Source organism: Eriocheir sinensis, unplaced genomic scaffold (assembly GCF_024679095.1).
Source record: "Eriocheir sinensis breed Jianghai 21 unplaced genomic scaffold, ASM2467909v1 Scaffold89, whole genome shotgun sequence".
NCBI lineage: Eukaryota > Metazoa > Arthropoda > Malacostraca > Decapoda > Varunidae > Eriocheir > Eriocheir sinensis.
In genome coordinates, this window is record NW_026112263.1 from 267,830 (window position 1) to 294,242 (window position 26,413).

Sequence of the window (26,413 nt, forward strand, 5' to 3'; positions counted from 1 at the left end):
GCGCAGGTGGGCGGCTGCGATTGCCACGACAAAGATGGGGGAAGACACAACCAGGGCAGTTCGTTACTGGTCGTATTCCCATGTAAGAAGCCGTAAGATGAAGACTGTCCTGACCCGCCGTAGGACGGGTCACACTGGATACACACAAGGCTTTCTCATGTCCCGGGGAGTTCAGCCCTACTGTGATGACTGTTTGGTCCCCCTGACTGCCCGGTACTTGCTGGTCGAGTGCCCCAGTATGGGGGATCTGCGTGAGAGGTACCTCTCCCGGTGTGGGGTCGGAGATGGGAGTTTCTCTCTCTCTCTCTCTCTCTCTCTCTCTCTCTCTCTCTCTCTCTCTCTCTCTCTCTCTCTCTGGTGTTGGGGGAGAAGGCACTCGTCTCGGGACACGACGTTTATGGCCTCCTACAGGAGGCTGGCGTCCTCAACCTCCTGTAGGTTTTATTGACCTTTTATTGTTATTTAAAAAAAAAAATGTTTAAATTTGTTTGCCAGTTTAATATAATTTTAGAACATAATTGATTTTATATTAGTTTCGGCACCATATGACCCCGCAGTTGCGGCGCCAGGCACAGAACGCCCCAATAATCATCATCATTATCCCGGTACATGCCGTTTATGGCTTCAAACAGGAGGCTGGCATCCTCAACCTCCTGTAGGTTTTATTGTCATTTTATTGGATCCTTCTTTTACCTTGTTTTTAATTAATTACTGTTTGTTATAGTTGTAAAATACAGTTAATTTAATCTTTTATTCGGCGCCACATGACCTTACAGTTGCGGCGCCAAGACCAAACGCAACAATAATCAATCAATCAATCTTGACGCTGCTGTAATCCTCTGAGCTGCACCGAGTGAGCCAGGGGAAGAGATGGATGCATGTTCCCGTTATGAAACAGCACGGCTTTGAGGCTCCTGGATGGGCTGTCGATGAAGAAGCGCCACTCACTGGGGTTACCGGCGATTCCAATGGCCTCAAACAGACCAGTCACATTGTGGCAGAAGCAAAGCTCATCTTGACGGGTAAAGAGGCTTGAACAAGACTGGTGACGCTTTCTCTGATTTGCGACATACACACATTGATCTAACAAGTTCAACTGCTTGAGTCTCGATGTCAAAAGTTCGGCACTGGACTTTGTGAGACTAAGGTCTTTGATCAAGTCGTTGAGGTCTTTTTGGCTGGGGTTGTGTGGGTTTCTCTCCTAAGCTACACCTCTGTAATCTGGCTCAACGACTTCATCCTCTTCTGATTTGCTGCTCTCTTCTCAAGACGGCTGTTCTATAAAGTTCTTGAACGTTCTAGAAAATTATACTTCAGCAGGTCAGCGCTAAATCTGTCTGGAATATAACAGGAAATGGGTCAGTTTCAAGACATTGCTGTCCAAGTCAAAAACACAAAGATTGACGAGGATAATAGTCATTTCCTTTACTTTCTAGGCAGAAGCAATTATGAAATAACACTTGCGGACCAAAGACAAAATAAAGTCAAAATTTTGTTACATAGTGAGCTATTCATATATTTGTCTTCAGCTAAAACCCAGTACCTCTTGTCTCCCTCAAATGCATGGAAAATAGTAAGTTGGTACCAGTGTGAAGCTCCATAAGTCTGGCACCATTAATTGTGACTGTTCCAGACTGGAAAGGAGAATACTGCCGTCCTCACTCCTGGAAACATTGTTGAGAAAAATATGACCTTCTCTCCCCACACCTCGGGACTATTGTGGTGCGTTGGGGAAAACATTCTTGGAACTGGAAACACATCAGCTGCTGTCAGGATATCTTGTGAGTATGCCCCAGCCTCTTGCACTTAGACACATGACCCAACATAATCCTGATTAGGTTTTGCTCTGCTTGTGCTAAGTGGAACGCCTTTGTCTAAGAACAAACAAGATGGCAAGGCACGGAGCTGCAGCAAAACTGTCCTGTCTTAAGTGTAGCCTTACTATCTTTAAACAAGAACAGTGCAGGAGAGGCATTTATTGTTGTCAATAATAGCATGACCTTTGGCAGTAGGGCATATAAAATGAGGTGAAACAGCAGTAAATTTTGTACAAATGGTATATCTTAAGAGGTTTTGGGTGAGATTTTGTCGTGTGTTGCTTAAAAACAGCATTATTTTAGTAGTATATCTTGAATAGGTACACATAATGCAATGCCAGGCCATGGTGAATGACACGCACACAGGACACTACGGACGAGGATGATTATGGTTTTACTGGCTTTTCGCCGGCCCCAATGCCAGGCCAGGGAATGTGGACAGACATCAGAAGGCTGGAGAAATATATAAATGACTCAAATAAGGAGGTAAGGGGTCTAAGGGCGTACTTAAGAAAGTTTGTAGACATTGTTGATGGTTTGAAAAATTAGCTGGTGGCCAGAGGGGAAGAGGTCAGAGGACTAAGGGAGGAAAACGAAGAACTGGAAAAGGGAAGTGCCAGTGATGACAACATTGGAGACAAAAGTAACGGTCGAGGAAGAAATATCGAAAAGAGTAAAGGTAACTATTGGCAGTGAGGTAGACGTGGAAAATAAGATCAAGACATTAGTTGATGTATAAATAAATGTATGGAAAAAACGAAAACGAAAAGGAGAAAAAAAATTCAAAGAAATCCTGGAGCAACAAGAAAGAGAAAGAAAAGTAGAGATGCAGGCAGCGTGAGGTTGTCCAGGTAATGCGAAATAAGGAAGACTTGGTTTGATAACTGGTAGAAAAGAAGAAGAGTGTGATAATCATGGGTGTTAAAGAGGAGAAAAACCCAGTGAAGGCACAGAGAGAGAGAGAGAGAGAGAGAGAGAGAGAGAGAGAGAGAGAGAGAGAGAGAGAGAGAGAGAGAGAGAGAGAGAATGAAATCACTTATGTGAAAGAAATACTGACAAGCCTAGATGAAGAACTCGTAAGGCTGACAGAGGAAGTGCACGAGGTGACGAGACTAGGAAAACATGAGAAAGGGAAATATAAACCTAAAGTTAAAGTCAAAAACGGAGTGGAAAACTAAAAGACATGAACAATATAAAGACACATATAAGGAAAACAAAGATTTTTTTTTATTTTTTTTTTTTCGTGTCAGCCTATAGCACCGGTAGGCTTTCATCAGGGACCTGGTGTTTGGCCCCAGCCCGTCATGGCGCAGGCAAGTGTTTATAGCGGCGCCATATATTCAAGCCTCATGCTGCCCCCCGGAGCTCGCTCTTGATTCACTTAGACAGTTTCCTCTAGAGTCCAGGTTGAAGGGTGGTCTTCAGGACAGCGTGTGGGTAGTCTTAGGCCACTCGGCCACTCGGCGGTGACTGAAAAATCCCAGGTGGTAGCGACGGATTCGAACCTGCGTCTTCCAGAATACGGTGAATGCGGGGCCTGCACGCCAACCACTCAGCCACCGCCTCCTCGAGGAAAGACTTAGATGAGAGAAATTGTGAACGAAGCAAAGCACAGGAATGATGAAAGAACAGAAGAAGAAAAGGAGAGTTTTTTTGGAGAATATAAAACGACAGAGGGATGAAGTGGTGGATCAGGACGAGGGAGGAGGAGAACAATCAAACAGCAACAACAATAAGGAAGAGAAGAAGGGACCGAAGAGGTTAGGTTAACATACACTTATGTCGACGGCCTCATAAAAAAAAAAAAAAAAAAAAAATTAAAAGACCACCTAAACAAGGCTAAACCAGATGTAATGTGCATCACTGAAACAAAAATAACAAAAGTAATAGAAGTGGTGGGAATAGCACAGTGCAATATTAACATATATGGAAAAGGCAGAACAGGGATGAGTGGTGAAGGGGTGATGATTCTGGTCAAAACGGATTTATAAGTGTTAAAAGTGAGAACAGGGCCAGGTAATACGGAAATTTTAACTGTTCTATTACAGTTGAACTCATCATCATCATCATTTCGTTCATCGTCCGTTTTCACTCTTCCTGAGCGGTTGGACGATTTATGGCTCTCCTCCATTTTATTATGTCTTCTGCCCGATGCTCATCCAACCCCATAAATGTCAAATCTTCCTGTCTACACAGCTTCTCCACGTTTTCCTAGTTCTACCAACTGGTCTCCTTCCTTCTACCTCCAATACCTGAAAATAACTCCCAAGACGGTATCCTCTCCCGCTCTCTTCACATGTCCAAACCATCGGAGTCTTTCCCTTCTGAGCACTGTTTCCAGAGACGTCCTTCAACATTACCAAATGTAAGGTAATGCATATCGGATCCAGAAACAGCAACCACACATACCACATGAGTGGCGAACCACTATAAGTAGTACAAGAGGAAAGAGACCTCGGGGTCACCATCAGCAGTGACTTGAAACAAACAAAACACTGCAAGTCCGCCTGTAAGAAAGCCAATACAATGCTCGGGTTCATAGCGAGGAACTTCGAATACAAGACGCCGGGAGTTATGTTATCCTTGTACAATTCGCTGGTAAGGCCCCACCTGGAATACGCCGTGCAATTCTGGTCTCCAAAGCACAGGGAAGACATTGGATTACTTGAGAGAGTACAGCGCCGCGCCACGAAGATGATACCATCACTGAGGACGAAGCCCTATAAAGAGCGATTCAAGCGACTCAACCTCTTCACGTTGGAAAAGAGACGACTGCGGGGAGACATAATACATGTCCTTAAGTACCTGAACAAGCTCAGCAACGTTGATCATTCAAAACTCTTCACGCTACAACCTAACCGAGGACAAGAAACAATGGAAAAACAATTCAAGCAAAGCGATGCAATACCGACATCGGCAGGAGATATTTCTCGAATAGAGTTGTTCGCCATTGGAGCAGCCTTCCTGCAGAAGTGGTTAGCGCAGAGACCATCAACTCCTTCAAGAAACACATTGATCGCCACTTTGCTGCATCGGGAGTGAACTGAACGTATCCAAGAGTAGGTACTCAAGTGCTTTAATCCTTCCCTGAAAGCCACTCCTATGGCAAACGGATTGATTAAAGCACTGAAAGCTTTCTGCTGCCTGCTAGTCCATGTTTCCATATACTGTATAGCATTCTGCGATCAGTTGCTCTCAATACCTCCATCAATTTTCTAGTTAGAGCCCATGTTTCTGTTCCATACAACATCACTGATCTAATACACGTTTGGTACACCCCTGCTCTGCTCTTTAGAGGGATGCTACGATTCACAGCTAGATTAGCCACCTCCCGCCACTTTAACCACGTTGCCGCCACTCGCTCTCACTGTCCTCTCCACTCCCGCCTCACAGTCCAGAACATCTCCCAAATAACAGAAATGTTCTGCCTCGTCCAGCTGTCCTCCATTCACCTCTAGTTCATCCCTCTCAGTTTCTTGTCCTTGCTGTTTTCTTACACAAGTAAAATTATGCATACATGTGCACAAGACTGAATTTACACCTACTCCCTTTCGACAGCATCCACATTTATATTTTCCTGATTTAGTATTTTCTCTTGCCTCTTTTACAGTCACCATGTACTTTGTTTTTTTTTTCCATATTAATTTTCAAACCTCTCTCCTCCATTCATTCCTTCCATTTATTAAAAAAAAATCTTTCACTTCTGCTGTCTCTGCATTTACTACCAAGTCATCTGCATACAGCAGCTCCCATGGTGCCTCTCCTCTTGCTTCCTTTGTTGCCTCCTCCATTAATGTTTAAACAAGAGCGGACTAAGGGCAGATCCCTGCTGAGCCCCCACTCCAATTTCGAACTCATTTGAAATTCCTGCCACTGTTTTCATTCTCGATGTTGTACTTTCATATAGTCCCATCACCGATGCAACCAATCTTTCTGGTACTCTTTGCCTTCTCAATGCCCATCTCATATTTTCTCTTGGTCCTCTGTCAAATGCTTTCTCTAGATCTACAAAACCATGATACAATCTCCTCCTCTTCCCCATAAACCTTTCCTGAAGCCCTCTCAAAGTATATAATGCTTCAGTTGGTGATTACTAAGCCAAAACCCAAACTAATTATAACAATTCCTATTATCCTTCTCAGCCTCTTCTCCGGGACACTTTCATATACCTTCATGCTATGCTCCAGTAACCTTATCCCCCTATAGTTACCACATTTCAAAGCATCTCCTTTCCCTTTAAAAATGGGTGTAGTGTAGCTTCCTTTCCAGTCTTCTAGTATCTCCCCCTTTTTTTTAATACACTGTTTAACACTCTTATCAATACCACCACTACTTCCTTTCTTGCTGCTTTTATTAAATCTTCTGTTAGCCCTGAAGGTCCTGCTGCTCTACAATTTTTCATTTCCCTTAGTGCTATTTTTACCTTCTCTTCCATACTGTTTTATTGTGGGCCTTCTATTTTTTCAGTATCATTGATCATATATTCATTTTCCTTCATCTTTTACAAACTTTGCCCCAACTACATCTCTCTCTCTCTCTCTCTCTCTCTCTCTCTCTCTCTCTCTCTCTCTCTCTCTCTCTCTCTCTCTCTCTCTCTCTCTCTCTCTCTCGTTCTTATCTCAGCTTTAGTTATTAGTTATTACTTGTAGTTTATGGAAAATTTATACAAATCTTTATATGATGACGTAAACCAAAACGAAGACAATATTAATACTTATAACTTTGAATTAAGTGTAATAGAAAAAAATTCAGGTCATTGTGATACCAACTCCTTATCGAGATACTACAACACCGAGGAATATGGTTTAACTGTAAAATCACTAGGAGACAATTATATCAGCATAATACATGTCAATATTAGATCTTTACACAAAAACTTTGATTCACTAAAATCTTTTCTCTGTGTTTTACCCAATTTACCTGATGTAATTGCCTTAACAGAAACATAGTTACAGGAACACACTAAACATATTTATCCAATAGAGGTTTATACTCCTTTTCACTTAGTTAGAACTGATAGAGAGCATGGAGGGATTACTGAATATACCAAAAATATAATAAATGCTGAGGTTCTAGAACAATTTTCCTTCATTAATAGAAACATATACATTTTTTCAACCAAACAAAAAATTGGAGACACTAATTTCAAAGTTTCAGTTATCTACAGACCCCAAAGTAAACATATAGCTGTTGATGAATTTACCCATATTATCAATGATTTACTATCTAATGAAACTTTTAAACATAACAAACAATTGTACTTGGTGATCTCAACATCAATTTACTTGAACATGCCACTCATCTTCCTACGAGTTTATTTCTCAATGCTATGTAAACTCTGAACTATTTTCCACACATATCTCGACCAACTTGATTTCCTGATAGTCCTAACCTTGGCCAGCCATCACTACTAGACCATATCTGGTCTAACTTCACACCCCCATCCATATCAGGTATTTTCCAGTACTGTATGTCAGATCATATCCCTGTATTCATAAATATCACCCAACAATCTGCAACAAGCTTCAAACATAAGGTTACTTTTCGAGATTTCAATACAAATAACCATAATGTATTTACCAGTGAACTACATATAATCAATTGGGAAGAAATCCTCATTCTGCCAGATGTAAATGATAATTTTAACCTTTTCTTTAATACTATCTATGAACTCTACAACAAATGCTTTTCAATAAAAACAAAACATATTACTGCAAAAAGGCTTCAAAATGCATGGCTCACTACTGGCATATGGAACTCAATCAAATATAAATGTAAACTGTTTAAGATGTATAAACTGGGAATAACTTCACACGACAGATTCAAACAATATATAAATAATTCAACCCAAGTTATACGTGCTGCCAAAGTAAACCATTACCGTCAAATATTTATTAACCTCAGAACCAACACAATGAAAATCTGGCAAACTATTAATGGGATAAAAGGTAACTCATACAATAAAAATACAATTAAAACTTTACAGTATAACAATTCTTTATTAAATAGTCCATCAGATATTTCTGAAGCATTTAGCAATTACTTTTCTAGTATTGCACCTAAACTTGACAGTAATCTCCAACAATCCAATACAAACCCAAAATATTATATAAGAGATATTTACCCACATTCAATGGTATTTCCTATTATCACAACTTATGATTTACTTGCAGTAATTAAGTCTTTAAATAAGAAGAGTTCTGGTATAAATGACACAGCAGTTCCTGTTATCAAAAGAAATGCTAATCTAATCTCAGTACCTTTGACTATACTCTTTAATCACTCTGTAGCATCGGGAACCTTTCCAACTATGTTAAAAACTGCAAAAATTACTCCTATACATAAAACTGGACCTACTAATGACCCTAAAAATTATAGACCAATTTCTCAACTACCGTATTTTCAAAGATATTCGAAACTCTTATGAAACTACACCTAACACGTTATTTGGAAAGCAAAAATATTCTTAACCCTCCCAGTATGTCTTCAGACGAAACTGTAACTCTTTTACTGCACTTAATACATTTTCTAATGATGTATTTTATGGTCGTGATAACAAACTCTCTGTTTTATCCATCTTTATTGACTTTGCTAAAGCCTTTGGCACTGTAAACCACAAAATTCTTCTGAAAAAAATGCACCATTATGGAATTTGTGGCCAAATACTTTCTTGGCTTAAAGATTACTTAACAGACAGGCAGCAACATATCATTCTTAACGGTGAAAAGTCTTCAACAACAACAGTCACGCTAGGTGTTCCTCAAGGAAGTGTCTTAGGTCCGTTATTGTTTCTAATATACATTAACGACATATCAGATATTTTTTTCTGAGTCTAAAATAATAATATCTGCTGATGACATGACAGTTTTCCTGACAATCCCAAACTCAGATCAACTTATACACATTGCTAATAGTGAACTAAAAAAACTCTATGAATGGTGCCTATGTAACAGACTAACTATTAATGCTAGCAAAACTCATTGCATGTTATTTACAGTAAAACGCAATCTAAATCTTCCTCGCTCACAAATAAATAATCAAACAATCTCTAAAACTGATAAAATAAAATTTCTTGGTGTTATCTATGATGATTCCTTAACTTTTAAGTATTATATAAATAATCTTACTTAAAAAATTTCAAGGCACATTGCCCTACTCTATCAAGCAAAGGACTTCATGCCACAAGATGTGCTTATGGCCATATATTATGCTCACATTCACCCACTATTTACCTACTGCAACCCTATAAATTATGGTGCACAACATACTCTACTTATCTAATTCCTTTGAAATTACAACTCAAGAAAATAATAAGAATAATAACAAACAGTAACTATCTGGAACATACAAATCCCCTCTTTAAAGAAATAAAAATGTTGAAACTAGATGATATTACTAAACTTGCTATAGGTACTTTTATGTATGCAAATAGGAATACAATACAAAACCTTCTTCCATTTCATGACCATAACACCGTCACCGCGATAATCTCAGCATTCCTCATCATCGACTAACAAAATTTAAGCACTCAATTTCTTACTTAGGCCCTGTTGTATGAAACTCTTCCTCTCCAAGTTCAGGATGCACCCTCCATCACCACATTTAAAAGTAGATTTAAAAATCATATTTTAGCCACCTAATAACCCAATTAACTCTCTATTCATTTAATATGTCTATAATGTCTCTTGTCATAAAGGTAATTACCTTACATATGTACCAAACTAAATAATATTGTATTAGAATATACATATACTTATATTTCTGTGATTATAAATCCTAGCTACCAATAATGTTAAATATACACCTATTGTCGGTTTGTTGATTTTTCATGTTTATTACTATAACGTTCTCTTGTGCCATTTGCAATATATACTATCATGATACCTAAAGTTAAGATATATATATATATATATATATATATATATATATATATATATATATATATATATATATATATATATATATATATATATATATATATAAGATGCATCGTCCTTCACCACATGCTACAACATATACTTAATATGTTTGCCTAAAAAGCTTAGCTTTAAAAAGGCTAACTGCAATTATAAATGTAATTTATATATAATATGTAATTTATATACTTTAATGTATTTGTGGTTATGAATAAATGTTCAAATGTTCAAATGTTCCCTTTTCATTTACACGAACGATGAAAATGAAATGGCTACAATCCTAAATAACTTTTTCGCATCCGTATTTTCCGACGAAGATTGCTTATCACCCCAATCACCGGAGGTTAAAAGGACCGAAAAGATGTTAAGTGCCGTGCTCATCGTAGAAAGTGACATTTTACGCACAATTGAAAAGATTAAAGCAAGCAAAGCTCCTGGGCCAGACAAAAATACCCCTAGGGTCTTAAAATAAATCAAACATCAAATTTGTAAACCGCTCTCCATCATATTCAATAAATCTTTAACAGCTGGAAAAGTTCCGTCGGATTGGAAACTTGCAAATGTCACACCAATTTTCAAAAACGGGGACAAGTCTCATCCAGGAAACTATCGACCAATTAGCCTGACATCAATTGTTTGTAAGTTAATGGAGACTATCATTCGCGACAATATGGTGAAATTCTTCGAAAAAAATAATATGATAAATAATTCGCAACATGGCTTCTGTAGTAAACGTTCGTATTTAACTAACTTACTCTATTTTTTTCATTATATTTTTGAGGTGTTCGATGAAAGCAGATCAGTAGATATCATATATCTGGATTTTCAAAAGGCATTTGATAAGGTACCCCACCAACGATTGCTCAGGAAACTATTGGCGCACGGTATCTCGGATAATATTCACAATTGGCTTGTGGACTAGCTCTCTGAGCGGAAACAGAGAGCAGTTCTAAACGGTGTTACATCTAACTGGCTCGACGTCAGAAGCAGCGTACCTGAAGGATCAGTGCTTGACCCCATGCTCTTCTTAATTTATGCTAATGATATCGATGATGGGCTCACTTGCAAAGTATCAAAATTTGCTGATGACACAAAAATTGCTAGTAAAGTAACTGCGACACTCGACGAAGAAGCTTTACAATCAGATCTAGATCGACTTGAACGTTGGACCAATCAATGGCAAATTAAATTTAACGTTGAGAAATGTAAAGTGTTGCACATCGGAAAAAATAACAATCGCGTTCGGTACGTAATGAATGGCAAACAACTCTCTGCAGTAAGTAAAGAAAAGGATCTTGGAATCACTATATCAAGCGATTTAAAGTCCGTTCAGTATTGTTCAGAGGTAGTTAAAACTGCAAACAAATTGGTTGGCTTCATCGGACGAGTCTTTACTGATAAATCGGAAAAAGTAATATTAAAACTGTATAATTAGTTGGTTCGACCCCGTCTAGAGTAATGTGTACAGTTTCGGTCTCCCTTCTATAGAAAAGACATAGAAAAGTTGGAACGGGTTCAGCGAAGAGTAACAAAGATGATTCCTAGGTTGAGAAATTTATCATATGAACAAAGGCTTAAAGAAGTAAATTTATTCAGTCTATCAAAACGAAGAATGCGAGGCGATCTAATAGAAGTGTTTAAAATGTTTAAAGGATTCAGTGATATTAATGCGGAAGATTACTTTACAATTGATCGATCAAATAGAACAAAAATAAATCACAATTTGAAGATAAGTGGTAAAAGATTCTCGTCGCACGAAGCTAAACACTTCTTCTTCAATCGAGTTGTTAATGTTTGGAACTCTCTACCCTGTGATGTCGTTGATAGTACAACAGTTATGGCCCTCAAGAATAGATTAGACAAGTGTTTTGAATCCAACCAGCAACTAAATTATTACTCATTGTCGTAATAACGTTAAGTTCTTTCGAATACTGGTGTCCTTGTCAGCTTTTATCGCCCGGTTAGTGGTAGCAGTAATGGTAGTTCTTTCCTATTTCCTACATAATTTTCATGCAGTTTTTCCATGCTGCATGGTTCATTTTCCTTTCCTGCCAGATTTGGCTGGAGGGATGGGGGGGTGGGGAGGAGCCTTCGTCTTCGCTGTCCTTCATCTTCCACTTTTGATTAGATAGTTAGTGTAGCTTGTCACAAATAGCCTCGTAAGGACCAGCAGGTCTGCTGTTGTTTGTTCTTTCCTTTGTGTTTCTTTGTGTTCCTTTGTGTTCATTTGTTTCGCAGTTATAAACATATATATACATTTTTTTTTTTTTTTTATTGTTCCCTTCTCTCTCCCTCACCCACTCTTCTATTGCTTTCTTCTTTGCCTTCGGTACCTCTTTTTTTCAGACAAGAACAAACCTGTATGATTTTTTTAGTGGACTTGAAATTTAGTGGCGGAAGCTAATTGGTCCGCTAACTGTTTCCAAGGTTAGCGGAAACGCTACTCAGCTAACAACAAGCTAGCTTCGCTAATTAGCGTTCAGCGGAGGTGCCCACCACTGATAATGGTGATGAAACGCCAGAATTTACTATTTTCTCTGCTCCAACACGACCACCGCGTGTAACGAAACACGAGAAATGAATCCAGACGAGGAAAAGTTTTGCCGGCGCCGGGAATCGAAAAGCGACCAGCGAGACGGGAGATCATATTTTTAACGGTTTTATGGTTACGAGAGGAGTACTCTGATATACGTTCCATGCTTTTTTCTTAGTCTCAAAATCCAGTGTAATGTTGCCGTTTCTCGGCCACTTTTCGGCTTTCCCATAGCCAACGCCCACGGGTTAACCAGTCGGCCAAAGAGGTACCCCCTTGCAGCATGAATTATGGGAGGCTCGCCCATCAGGCAAGTCAGCTGCACTACAGTGACATATGTGCCCCCACACAGCAAGCTGGTCTAATGAAATTTATAACAACCTGTTAGAAGGTACATCAGAGGATATTATCAGAAATAGCAAGAATGTAGTTCTAGCAGGGGACTTCAACTGTAAAAATGTCAACTGGGAAAAGTTTGAGGTGGGAGGTGCAGAAAATACATGGGGAGCTAAAATATTAAAACTGGTCACAGTAAACCTAATGGCGCAATGGGCGAAGGAAGAGACAATATTTAAAGGAGAGGATGAATCAGCAAGATTGGACTTAATTTTCACTAAAGGAACAGACTTGTTAAGTGAAGTGCAGCACGAATGCCCAGTGGGAAAAAGTGACCATGAAGTATTGCAAATATAAATTGACGAGGAATGTGATGAGATTGGATCAGAAAACCAGAATGAGAAAAGAAGGAATTACAACAAAGCCAAGTATAATGAAATAAAAAAAAAAATTTGGGAAGTATAAATTGGTCAGAAATGAAAAAAATGAAAAAAGTGTAACAAAATTATGACTACGTCCTTAAAACTTACAATGAAGGTGTGGTAAAGTGGGTGCCTTACTATGTAATAAATAAGAGAGGGAAAAAAGTGATTTAATGCAAGATGTCTGGAAGCAAAGAAGAGGAAATATAAAGCATGGAGAAACTTAAAAAGGAGATGGCATGCCATAAACAGGGAAAGCTATAGTCAAGCTGGAAATGATTACACCAAAGTGAGGAGAGAGGAAAAAACAAAGTATGAAAAGAATATAATAGAAAAATGTAAGGTGGACCAAAAACTTTTAATAGAGATGTAAATAAGAAATTGAGGAAAAAAGAAGTTGTGAATGCGATCAAAGTGGGTGACCAAGTCTATGAGGATACAAAGGAAATCTGTGAAATATTAAATTAAATCTTTCAGAAAGTATTTACCCAGGAGACAGAATTTGAAAAGAGGAGTGAAGAGGGAAGTGTCCAGATAATGGAAAACATAAAAGTGGATAGAGAGAAGGTAATGGGGCTATTGAAATCACTAGATGGTAAGAAGGCAATGGTTCCAGATGAAGTATCAGGTCAAGTACCGTAAGGGTGCAGTGAACAGTTAATAGAACCAATTCATGATATTATAAGTTGTTCAGTCAAGGCCGGGAAGTCTCAGTACAGTGGAATAGGGCACATGCGTCCATTATATAAGAGTGGAAGCAAAAAAGAGCATATGAGCTATAGACCAGTTTCTCTAACAAGTGGCATGTCCAAGTTGTGTGAGAAGGTAATTAAAAGAGTGTGGGTGGACCATCTAGAAAGAGAGAAGATAATAAATGCAAGTCAATTTGGATTCAGACAAGGTAAATCTTGTGTCACAAATCTAATATGTTTTTACTCAAGAGAAATGAGAACCGCGTTGAAAGGTAAGATATCGGAATGGAGAACAGTTACAAGTAGAGTGTTTGCACAATACGCCAAACTGCTTAGAAAAATAAGATATAAAAATGATTGTAGTAAACTGCAGTAGTTTTAAATGTGATACATGAATGGAGTAAAGAATGGGATATGGAGTTCAATGAAAACAAGTGCCACACAATGAAAATGGGCAAGAGTAAAAATATACCAAGTGGAGTGTATAAGATGAGAGGGACACCCATCGACAGCGAAAGGAAGAAAAAGACTTGGGAATTATAGTACAAGATACACTGACACCTGAGAGGCACATAAACAAAATATTCGGAGAAACATGCAGTCTGCTGCAAACTATTAGAGTGGCATTTCGCTGCTTGGATGGGGACATGATAAAGAAAATAACAACATTGATTAGACCAAGTCTAGAGTATGTGCCAGTTATCTGTTCACCACACACACAAAAATAGACCAAGTGGAGTGTGTGAAAGATTCCTTCACTATCTCAATGCTAGGTTCGTGTGGCTCCTAGCCATTATTAACATGTTACGATACGAACAGGCTTCTGCTAGGCGGCAAGAAGGGGAAGACCCCCCTGAATATTTTGACATGATGCAATACTGGGACTTTTTCCATATTATTCTGTGGAATGCTTTCACCCCCACACCAGTTACTGTATCTTCAGCATGGTGGTGGGGAAGGGGGGGGGGTGCAGTGTTGCCATGTCCTAGCAGACCATTCCGCATTAGCGCTTGTCACAGTTCTATTTAGCAAGTCAAGTCAAATTTTTGTACCTTTAATATAGTTTTGCATCATCAGTTAAGTGTTTGTGAGCAGGGAATACTTGTACATTTTCTTGACATTTCTTTTGCTGGAGATTTTATCTTTATTTTCATTCAGTGTAACCCATTGGTTGTACATTTGTTTTCACAGCTCGAGGGGTGAGCAAAGGAGTCCAAGTGGAGTTGACTATATCCCTCGTGGGCATTGCGTTGCTGTTTCTTGTGGTCTTTGTTCTTCTGACCCAAGTGAAGAGGGAAAGAAAGAAAAGTGAATCATTTAAAGCAATGAGGGATCGCCTGATAAAGGGTAATATTGGCCAGCTGAACCCCAACTGCACAGTTGAGCAACAAGCAGTCAATCTGCCTTATGATGAAAGCAGGTGGGAGGTACCCCGGAGGAACATCACACCAGGTAAAGACGGCTTCTCTTTTTGCTGATTCAGAATGATTTTTGTATTAAGTATGCTACAGTGTTGCTCGCCTTGTTAGCTTTTATTCAATTTTCACACAAACCGCTCCTCTGAACCCATTATCAACATAACGCTCCACATCTCTTGTGCCCTCACAGCACAAAACATTCAGCTCGGGCTCATCCCTGTGCTGTCCAACCTCCTAATTCAACAGTCAACCAGTGCCTTCACTCCTCCTTTTCATTCGCTGATAAATTTTGCAACAGTCTTAATATCCTTCTCTGTATTTAATCCTTCCTGTGACTTTAACTCTCTCAAAAGAGGAGTGTCAGTAATGGGCACTGAGGCCGTACACGGCCACAGCGTATGCCTCCCCCCACCGTAAAGCTTTTAAAAGGGGAGTTTCATTGACGAGCACTGAGGTAGTGCGCAGCCACAGCGTATGCCCCCACCCTAACTCTCTGAAAAGGAGAGAGTCAGTGATGAGCACTGAGGCCGTGCACAGCCTCAGCGTATGTCCCCAATTTTACCTCTACGTTCCTTTTGCTTTCATCCATAGTAAATGTCAAAACCTTGCTTTTTTCTAATCCCACCAGAGACTTCTGGAAAATAGCCAAGAAATATCTCCTCCAATTTCACTTCTTCCTTTTTCCCTCCTGTCCTTAACCCTGACGGCAGCACCGCCATCTCATATATCTCTAAGGCTGAACTCTTTTTTCAAACTTTCTGTAATAGCTCCACTCTGGACGATTCTGGGCATATTCATCTACTCTTACCCACTCTGACTCCTTTATGCCTGCTATTAAGATTCTTAAGAATTATGTTTTCTATGCCCTCTCTGGCCTCAACTCTTAGAAGGCTTACGGACCTAACGGAGTGCCTCCTCTTGTCCTTAAAAACTGTGCTTCCGTGCTGACACCCTGCCTGGTCAAACTCTTTCGTCTCTGCCTATCAATATCTACCTTTCCTTCCTGTTGGAAGTACGCCTACATACAGTCTGTGCCTAAGAAAGGTGACCGTTCCAATCCCTCAAACTACCGCCCTATAGCTTTACTTTCATGTCTATCTAAATCTTTTGAATCAATCCTTGATTGAAAGATTCAAAAGCACCTTTCCACTTCTGATATTTTATGTGATCGCCAGTATGGGTTCCGCAAGGGACGTTCTACTGACAATCTTCTTGCTCTCTTGACTGACTTTTGGTCATCCTCTCTTAGCCGTTTCAGTGAAACTTTCTTAGTTGCGCTGGACATATCGAAAGCTCTCGATAGAGTGTGGCACAACTCTTTGCCTTCTAAACAGCCCTCTTTCGGATTCTATCCTTCTCTCTGTTCCTTTACCTCAGTTTCCTTTCTGGCCGTTCTGTCACTGCTTTGGTAGACGGTCACTGTTCTTCCCCTAAACCTATCAACAGTGGTGTCCCACAGGGCTCTGTCCTATCTCCAACCCTCTTCCTGTTATTCGGCAATGATCTTCTTTCCAAAACAACCTCCCATCCACTCGTTCGCTGACGACTCCACTCTGCATTATTCAACTTCTTTCAACAGAATACCCTCTCAACAGGAATTACAAGACTCCTGACTGGAGGCTGAAAAATGCTTAACCTCAGACCTTGCTATCATTTCCGATTGGGGTAAAAGGAATCTTGTGTCCTTCAGTGCCTCAAAAACCCAAAATCTCCACCTATCAACTCAAAACAATTTTCCAAACACCTATCCCCTATTCTTCGACAACACTGAGCTGTCACATTTTTCTACACTAAACATCTTCGGTCTATCCTTAGGTCAAAATTTCAATTGGAAACTTCACATCACTTCTCTTACTTAATCAGCTTCCTCGAGGTTGGGCGTTCTGTATCATCTCCGCCAGTTCTTCTCCCCCACACATATGCTTTTCATATATAAGGGCCTTGTCCCCCTCGTATGGAGTATGTATCTCACGTGTGGGGGGGCTCCACTCACACAGCTCTCTTGGACACAGTGGAGTCTGAGTCTTTTCATCTCATCTGCTCCCCTCCTCTTACTGACAGTCTTCTACTTCCTAAATTCCACCGCCATGTTGCCTCTCTATCTATCTTCTATAGATTGATTATTTTTTGGGGGGAGGGGGTATTGGCGCTGCAAATGCAAGGTCATGTGGCGCTGAATAAAATATTAAATACACTTTATTTTACATCTACGCCAAACAGTATTAATTAAAAACAAGGTAAAGGAGTGAATTATATTGTAAAATTATATAAAACTGGTTATTATTTAAAACAACACTAATAAAACTATATAAAACCACTCAAAGTTAAAAACGTGATAATAATAACACCAATAAAACTATATAAAACAAGTTAGAAAAAAAAAAAAACCATGATAAAAACAACAATAGAAGGTCAATAAAGCCTACAGGAGGTTGAGGACGCCAGCCTCCTGTAAAAGGCCAAAAACATCATGTCCCGGAGAGAGTGCCTTCTCCCCGAGCAAAGGGGAGAGAGAGAGAGAGAGAGAGAGAGAGAGAGAGAGAGAGAGAGAGAGAGAGAGAGAGAGAGAGAGAGAGAGAAACACTCCCATCTCGTGGGAGGTACCTCTCTCACAGGTCCTCCAGACTAGGGTACTAGACCAGCAAGTGCCGAACATTCAGGGGGACCAAGCAGTCATCACAGTAGCGCTTAAACCCCCGAGGCATGAGGAAGCTACGTGTGTGACCCACCCTAAGTCTGTCCAGTATAGTCTCCCTCTTACGACTTTTTATATGGGAGTACGACCAGGGACGCACAGCCGTGGTTGTGACTTCCCCCATCTTTGTCGTGGCAATCACAGCCGCCCACCTGCGCTGCCACACCTTCTGGAGTGCAGACCGCATGGTGGGCTACAAGTCCCTAATTGGAAGAGCGCACTGTGAGGGAGGGCGAGAAGCAGGGGCCCTCGCCACCTCATCGGCCTCCTCATTACCACGCACAGATACGTGGGTAGGTACCCAACAGAAGGTCACCTGATGCCCACGCCTTTTTGCTAGAATTAGCCGGCTAAAAATATATAAAACTATAGGATGGGTGCTCCTAAAATCTTGTAATGCGGACAGGGCTGCCTGTGAATCAGAGTAGACGGTAAACGTATCGACAGGCAAAGTGAAGATGGTGCGAATGGCTAAAAGGATGGAAGATTGTTCTGCAGTAAAAACTGAAGCTAGGGCAGATAAAGTTCCGGAACGGGAATAGTCTGGTAAGACAGCTCAAAATACAACGCCAGCATCGGATTTTGAGCAGTCCGTGTAAACTGGTAGGTGTGTGGGACAGAAATAACTGTCAAGCAGTTGACGTCGAGATGCTTGCTTTGGTTAAGTTCAAATACCGGCAGAAATGTGTGTTTGGGAACTGCCACGGTGCGATGAGGGGTAACTGATATACTGCTATAGGGAAGTAAGGTAGTGAGAGTACCCCAATGGTATTCCGGACACAGAGTTCAAAAGGGCGAGGTAGAAGAGGTTTGTTTCTGTATAGTATATATAAACTGGTATCTATGGCAATGGTGTATGCAGGATTGTTAGGATGGCGCTGTAGTCTATACCAGTTCTTAATCAGAAGGCCATATCTCTGCAAGTCTAAGGGTGGCACTCCTGCATCAACAAGAAGACTTGATATGGGGGATGTTCTAATAGCACCTGTTGATAATCGGACTGCCGCGTGATGGACTGCATCAAGAGTGCGGGGGCGGGCGGATGTTGCTGATGTGTATGCTTCGCAGCCGTAAGATAGCCTAGACCCGATGAGTGCCTGGTAGAGGCGTAGGAGTATTGTGCGGTCAGCGCCCCATGAAGTGCGTGACAGGACACGAAAGATATCAAGCGATCGTATGTACTTAGGTTTTAAGCCTTTTAGGTGTTGGAGTAATGTGAGGCGCCTGTCAAAGGTGAGTCCCAAATAAGGGTCAGGATAGTGACCTCTCAGGCGGCAAAAGTGCATGGCAACCGACTTGGATGGTGAGAATCGGAAGCCATGACTCTCTGCCCATCTGGATGTTCTGTCGATGGCATGTTGCAGTCTTCGCTCCGCGGTGGACATCCGAAACGATGAGTACCAGATTGCCAGGTCGTCGACATAGAGGGAGGACGGCACACCCTCTGGGAGCGATGTTGTAACTCCATTTAAGGCCACGGCAAAGAGTGTGACACTGAGGACGCTTCCTTGGGGAACTCCTTTCTGCTGTTATTAGGGTGGTGAGTAGGAAGTACTAAATCTTACGCGGAAGGTCCGTTCTCCAAGAAATCCCTCAATAAGCTTTGGCATCCGTCCACGGAGACCAAAGTTATGAGGCTGTTTTAAGATCCCATACCTCCATGCCGTGTCGTAGGCCTTCTCAAGGTCAAAGAAAATCCATATCATGTGTTGTCTTTCTGCAAACGAGCGGCAGGTAGCTGACTCGAGACGTCTACTGTAGATCTCATCCTCCGAATCCCTGACTGGTAAGGTGACAGGTGGCCATTGCTCTCTAGATAGTTACCATGGAATGTTATATCTGGAGCTTAGTTTTGTTACACACTTATTCACCAACTAATAAAATATCTTATGCCTCTGTGATTTTGCATCTGGCAATCCACTGTCACCGTCATGAGTGTTAATCTGCTTCACCAGGAAAGCTGTTGGGCTCAGGTACCTTTGGCCAGGTGATTAAGGCAACTGTGATAGGCCTGAGGGGTCGTGCTACCACCAGTTCCACCACTGTTGCCATCAAGATGTGTAAGAGTCCAACTTTCAAACAGCTGGAGGCCTTCATCATGGAGCTCAAGATAATGATCCATCTCGGCCAACACCTCAACGTAGTCAACCTGATGGGAGCCAGCACGGTCCAGTGCGACCAAGGTGAGGCAGAGTGCATGATTGTAGGCAAGATGAAGGTGTGTTGGAGATGTTCTTTGTGTTTTTTTGTGATCTGCCACATTACTTAATGTTATGGAGGAATGCATGGAGATCAAATGAAAAGCCTGTCATTTCAATGAATACTAATGACATGAATGTCAACCTAATTATGCAGATCTCTGGATTCTGGTTGAGTACTGTCGATTTGGTGACATCCTTAATTTCATGAAACGTCATCGCAGAGAATTCATAGATCAGATTGATGCTGCCACTGGCAGGATTGACTTTGAGAGGACTGCCATGGATCCATCCTCTCCGTTGCCCCATTCCTCCCGGTAAGTGTTATTAACAGTGTGACATTCCCATGGTGATCTCACGCATCTGTTCATGCAGACCTTGATTTACTTGATATATTGCAAGACCTCGCCTATAACGAGTTCGCATCTGACAGCACCATTGGACCTGTACCCATGTTCATATCTAATGAGGAAGTTTTTAATTAAAAAATCCCTGGCACACGATATTAGTCACTCGCCACCTCGGCCGAGTCCGTGACACCCTTGCTGCCCAGCCTCCCCTCAGCGCCTCCTCCTCACCATACCTCCGTCTTGTCATGTTGTATAGCCACCTCTTGCTGCTTATATAGGTGTTGTTAATATGCCCTATATTATTACACTCATAGTTGTTGGCTGACAGCTTGTTGGGTCTTGTCCCCTCAGCCCTCTCCCCAAGGCAGTATTGACTAACTCCAATGCCTTTTTACTTAAGCTGTCATTTTAATGGTATAGGGCATCTCATATGTAAAAAGTAATCGGTTAACCAGCAGTAACACCTGGCAGGGCATGAGGGCAGGGTTTAGGGAACAAGTTGCCCAGCAGTGACTGATGATAGACTCAACATTAATGTTACTTTCCCTCCCAACACAAGTCACGTACAAGCACCTGTCGACACGCAAGCCTCTCTGGCTCTCAGCTCTCCTCAGTCTGCGCTCTCTGCCCATCCACCAGGCCACTGTGCTAAGGCTGTTCACCTTTCCACTGTGTCATCTGACAACTCTTCCACAAACCTCACACGACAAACCTCATCCCCCTTGTCTCCTTCAGGTCAGTGGCCAGGCTTTGTGTGTGTGTGTGTGTGTGTGTGTGTGTGTGTGTGTGTGTGTGTGTGTGTGTGTGTGTGTGAAAGGGAAAGGGGAAGAAAAGGTTACCAGACTTTTGGCTGTTTGAATTCCAAAGTGGAACACATCCTGAACCATTCACCTTTTGCTTGACTCTCCATCTTAGGAGAGGTCAGGGGTCACCATGAGGTTTCGGCTTCCATCCACCCTCACTGGCCATCCTGGTTAACAAGTCTGCAGCGTTGCTTTCACTGACGATCTAGAGCAGCTGGCACAGCAGCCTACGTCTGTCCCCAATTGCCTTCAAAACATTATTGTCACTTCAGTCCTCTCCCTAGCCTCCAGCCCTGTAGCATATACTGCTCTGATAACAACACTGTTTCGGGGTTCTGACCACCCACTCTTGTACACCCTCTTATTAAATCAGTTACATATAAAATATATGATAATATATCATTATATAATTGATATAGAATTGTATTTAATTTCAGCTTTCGGTCAACTAAAATATGTTGTCTTATTCTTTATCATTTGTGTTATCAAATATTAATAATACAATTTAATTTTATATTATCATTACTCTTTTGTGACATAATTTATTGTTTTGATTGGCGTAATTGAAAATATGCACCTGTGCCCGCCGCGCGCACCACATTTTGTTAGAGGACTTTGTTAAGGGTAACGGAAATAAATTAGCAGAAGCAAGCTGACTGGTTCGCTAACAGTTTCTAACGCTGGCCGCTCCTGGAGGCATGTCCTCGTAACGCTAGTATGCTGTCAATGCTTTAAAGGCATTTGTGACACTCATAGGAGTTACATGAAAGTCTTGGATCATGTCTCTGAGTTTACAGTATCATCATTGACTTGTGTGTAGACATTACTGATGGGATACTTTTCACCACGGCTTATATATACAGTAGTTGTTTTGGAGGCGACATGAGCACAGCCGCCACTGATGCTGGACCTGATGTTTATCAACCTCCATGATGTCATCAGCTATCTTACAATTAAACACTCAGAATAAATCTGTAAAGAGTGACAAGCTTTTTAAACACAGTTTCCCTCTTTGGCGATATGAAGTGACAATGTTGTCAAAGTAGTCTCCAGGGCCTAAAGATCAGGGAGCGTTTGCATTATTAAATCCTAAAGAGCATTGCCTGCATGTAGAACTGTTGGTGCAAATGTAAAAATATACCTAATGCAGCTTCAATACTTTATGGATTGTTTCACTGTCCTTCTTTTCTGCAGACTCCTGTTTCATGGGTGAAGCTCATTCAGACTCCAAAGGGAAGGCCTTCACATATGAGGTTGGCAGTGTCCCGGGGGTCAGTGCTCCCTTCTCCACCTGTGATCTCCTGTCCTGGGGATGGCAGGCGGCCCAAGGCATGGCTTACTTGTCCAATAGAAATGTAAGGCAATATATATTTAGTTACAACTCATAATTTATGTGTATCATATTTTAAGATATATTTTCTGAAGGATTTGACATGGTTGCTCATCACTGTGAATGATCAAAGTACAGGGGTTGATATTGCAGATAATTGACAGTTTATGTCCTGCATCACGGCAGCTGAACACGACTCCCTTCCCTTAAAATCTGGCACAAGATTCACCGGCACTCCACCGCCACACACCATGCTGAATCCTCAAGAGGTGGAAAACTGTTGCCCATCACCGTAAGACCTTGCTATCAACATTTGTTTTCCTCCTCTCTTCCCCAGATCCTTCACGGTGACTTGGCGGCTCGGAACCTTCTCCTTGCTGACAATAATGTGGTGAAGATCAGTGACTTTGGTATGTCTCGGGACGTATATAAAGATAACGTCTACAAGAAGAAAAAGGACGTGAGTTTTACCCGGAGACCGTGATGTGTAACTCTGTTGTTGATTTATATGTTAATTTGTTTATCATTACTATGTGGTCAAATTTAGTGATGTCAAGCCTTTTTTTTATTAAACTTTATAATCATTCACACCTCCATACTATGGGTCCACAAGTGCAGTACTGTGTGCCTGGACTTACTGGAGCACTATAAGCACTGAGGGGCAGCAGCACAAGGACACCATCACCCAAGGATTCCCAAACAATGAGAGCGCGTGGCTTAATTAACAAAGGAAGCGACTGGGTGCGGCACCCTTCCTCAAATCTCTCCGCCCCTAGTCACCTGAATCACTTATGCCACTTCTCTCTCTCTCTCTCTCTCTCTCTCTCTCTCTCTCTCTCTCTCTCTCTCTCTCTCTCTCTCTCTCTCTCTCTCTCTCTCTCTCTCTCTCTCTCTCTCTCTCTCTCTCTCTCTCTCTCTCTCTCTCCTGTGGCATTGATCAGGGCACCACCAAGGCAGGGGTAATAATACAGAGGGCCTTGCAGCCTCCTAACTAGCTGCAGTAGCCTACAAAATCGCCACTCTGCCCACAAATCCAAGACAGGACCAGAATGACTTTGCCGAACCCTGACGCATCCTAAGTCATTGTGTCGGAGTTTGGTAAAGGCATTCTGGTCCCGTCGTGGAGTGGTGGGCAGAGTGGTGATGCAGCCAGTTAGGAGGCTGCAAGGCCCTGGATGTTAATACACCTGCCTTGGTGGTGCCCTTGTTGGCGGTAGTGAGTGTTCTGAGCGCTAATCGGTTCATGGATAGAGAAAGGCAATATCCGTCAGGGTTACTTTATTGACAAAAACATACACAGGTCATTGACATGGGCAGGATACATAAAATAGGTGGTTGAGTGTATATGCGTGTCTATGAATGTTGTTTAGTTTAAGTAACATATAACTGTTGGTGTGTGTAGTAAACAATGTGTAGAAGGAATGTACAGCAAGACGAGGACAGGCAGTAGAAGACAGACGAGTAACAAGAATAGTTAACAATGAAGAGGCGACACAACAGACAGGGAGACGAGGACATCAAAACACTAATGATAACAACAGAGTAACAGAGTCTATGCTGTAGCACCACATTTTCTGAGTCACTGGTAACTATTTCAGCGATGACTCGCCCGCTACAATACTACAATACAATACAAGTAACTTCAGAGAAGGAACGGATTCTTCCGGTTTGGGGATGTTGTGACACAGACGGTGTTGCTTCGGCGACGGCGAGTTGGGGCGCCTGGTCTGGGGCCAGCAGGTATGCCGGCTTGACTCTGTGTATGAAGACCGCGTCCTGAGAATCGTGTTTGTCGATCGTGACAGTCTTTCTGTTCCGTCTCAGGACGCGGTAGGGTCCTTGGTAGGGCTGCTGCAGGGGCCGCAGGACGGCATCAACGCGCACGAAGATGTGTGTGCAAATGGCGAGGTCCTTGCTGACGAAGGTCTTTTTCGGGGAAGAGCGAGGCTACACCGGCTGAAGGCTCCTCATGGCACCTTTGAGGCGGGTGGCGAAGTCCTGGATGCCGCAGGGGGCGGTGTCAGATGTGGGCGCTAGAAGTTCGCTTGAGAGCCGGAGGTTGGTGCCGTAAACTAGTTCAGCAGAGGAGTGGTGCAGGTCTTCCTTCACAGAGGACCCGATGCCGAGGAGGACCAAGGGAAGAGCTAGGGACCAGTTGTCGCGTTGGATGGAGGCCATGAGGGAGGACTTAAGCTGCCGATGGAAGAGCTCGACCATGCCGTTAGCCTGCGGGTGATAGCTTGACGTTCTGTGGCGGCAGATGCCGAGGAGGGTCATAACTTTGTTCCACACGTTAGACTCAAACTGGCCGCCGCAGTCTGAGGTGAGGCTGAGAGGGACGCCGAACCTGGATACCCAAGTAGCGATGAAGGCGTGGGCGACGGCGTCCGTAGTGATATCAGCGATGGGGGCGGCCTCGGGTCAGCGTGTGAAACGATGCACGCAGGTGAGGATGTAGCGGTGGCCTGCGGAGGGTGGCAGGGGATTGACAAGGTTTATGTGGACATGGTCTAACCTCTCCGTGACGGGCGTGAAGGTGCCGGGTGGAGAGTCATTGTGCCGTGCCACCTTGGAGGCTTGGCAGTCGGTGCAAATTTTAGTCCACAGTCTGACGTCTTTGTTACTTCCCTCCCAGATGAAGCGGTACGTCATCAGAGGCTGCGAGGCTCGGATGCCAGGGTTTGAGAGGTCGTGAAGCTGACGGGAGGCCTGGTAGCGGTGTCGCTGTGGCAGGTAGGGACGGACAGTGACCGTGGAGACGTCAGCGTAGAGAGTGACACTGGTGCCCGGGAGTGTGATTCTCTTCATTTGAGGCGCCGGGTTGTCCATAAGCTTTTCCATCTCTGCGTCGCTGGCCTGATCGGCGGCTATGGCGGCGTAATCGAGTGAAGAGGACGCCACAGCGGTAATGTTGCGGGAGAGGGCGTCAGCTGGAGCGTTGTCTGCACCTTTGATGTACCGGATGTCGGTGGTGAACTGCGAGATGTAGTCCATGTGGCGAAGTTGACGTGGTGTGTAGGAGTCTTTGTTTCTCAGGAAGGTAGTGTTGAGGGGCTTGTGGTCGGTGAACACGTGGAAACGACGGCCTTCAATGAAGTAGCGGAAACGCTTGACAGCCTTGAAGATGGCGAGTAGTTCCCGGTCGTAAGCACTGTACTTGGCTTCAGACTTGGAGAGCTTACGGGAGAAGAAGGCAATCGGCTTCCAGGCGTTGTCGACGAACTGTTGTAGGACAGCACCAGTCCTAGTGTCGGAGGCGTCTATTGCTATGGAGATCTCCGCGTCATGGGCAGAGAAGGGCAGCATGACTATGTCGCTGAGGGCCTTCTTGGCAACGAGAAAGGCGGCGTCAGCGTCCGGAGTCCAGACGAGAGTGACAAACTGGCCACGCTTGCAGGGCTTCACCATGGCGTAGAGAGGCTGGAGCATGAGGGAGCAGTGTGGGACGAAGCGGTTGTAGAAGTTAACCATACCCAGGAATTCCTTGAGTTGGCGCTGGGTGGACGACTTCGGGAACTGCTAGATGGCTTCAGTCCTTGAGTTGAGTGGAGCGATGCCCTCTGGAGTAACAGTGTGGCCAAGGAAGGTGAGGGAAGTAACACCGTGCTCAGACTTGTCCACGTTGATCTGTACTCCGTAGTCTTGCAAGCGGGTGAGGACTTGGTAAAGGTATTGTTTGTGAGAGGCTTCATCCGGGCTAGCGATGAGTAGATCGTCTATGTAGGCGAAGCAGAAGGGTAAGCCGCGGAGAACATCGTCGATGAAGCGTTGAAAGGTCTGGGACGCGTTCATGAGTCCAAACGGCATCCTGACGTACTCAAAGAGACCGAAGGGCGTGATGACGGCAGTCTTCGGTATGTCATCATGATGGACTGGAATCTGATGAAAGGCCTTGACGAGGTC

At 42.7% G+C, this 26,413-nt stretch overlaps 1 protein-coding gene across 1 annotated transcript in view; it reads left to right on the forward strand.

Moving 5' to 3' along the window:
• The window catches only part of LOC126994840 (vascular endothelial growth factor receptor 3-like), a 66,476-nt gene that overhangs the window by 9,361 nt on the left and 30,702 nt on the right, over positions 1–26,413 (forward strand). The window contains exons 4-10 of the mRNA XM_050854111.1: positions 1,634–1,781; positions 14,908–15,168; positions 19,785–20,012; positions 20,185–20,344; positions 20,937–21,112; positions 22,375–22,535; positions 22,848–22,970. Coding sequence (XP_050710068.1) covers positions 1,634–1,781; positions 14,908–15,168; positions 19,785–20,012; positions 20,185–20,344; positions 20,937–21,112; positions 22,375–22,535; positions 22,848–22,970 — 1,257 coding nt within the window. The remainder of the gene's footprint in view (positions 1–1,633; positions 1,782–14,907; positions 15,169–19,784; positions 20,013–20,184; positions 20,345–20,936; positions 21,113–22,374; positions 22,536–22,847; positions 22,971–26,413) is intronic.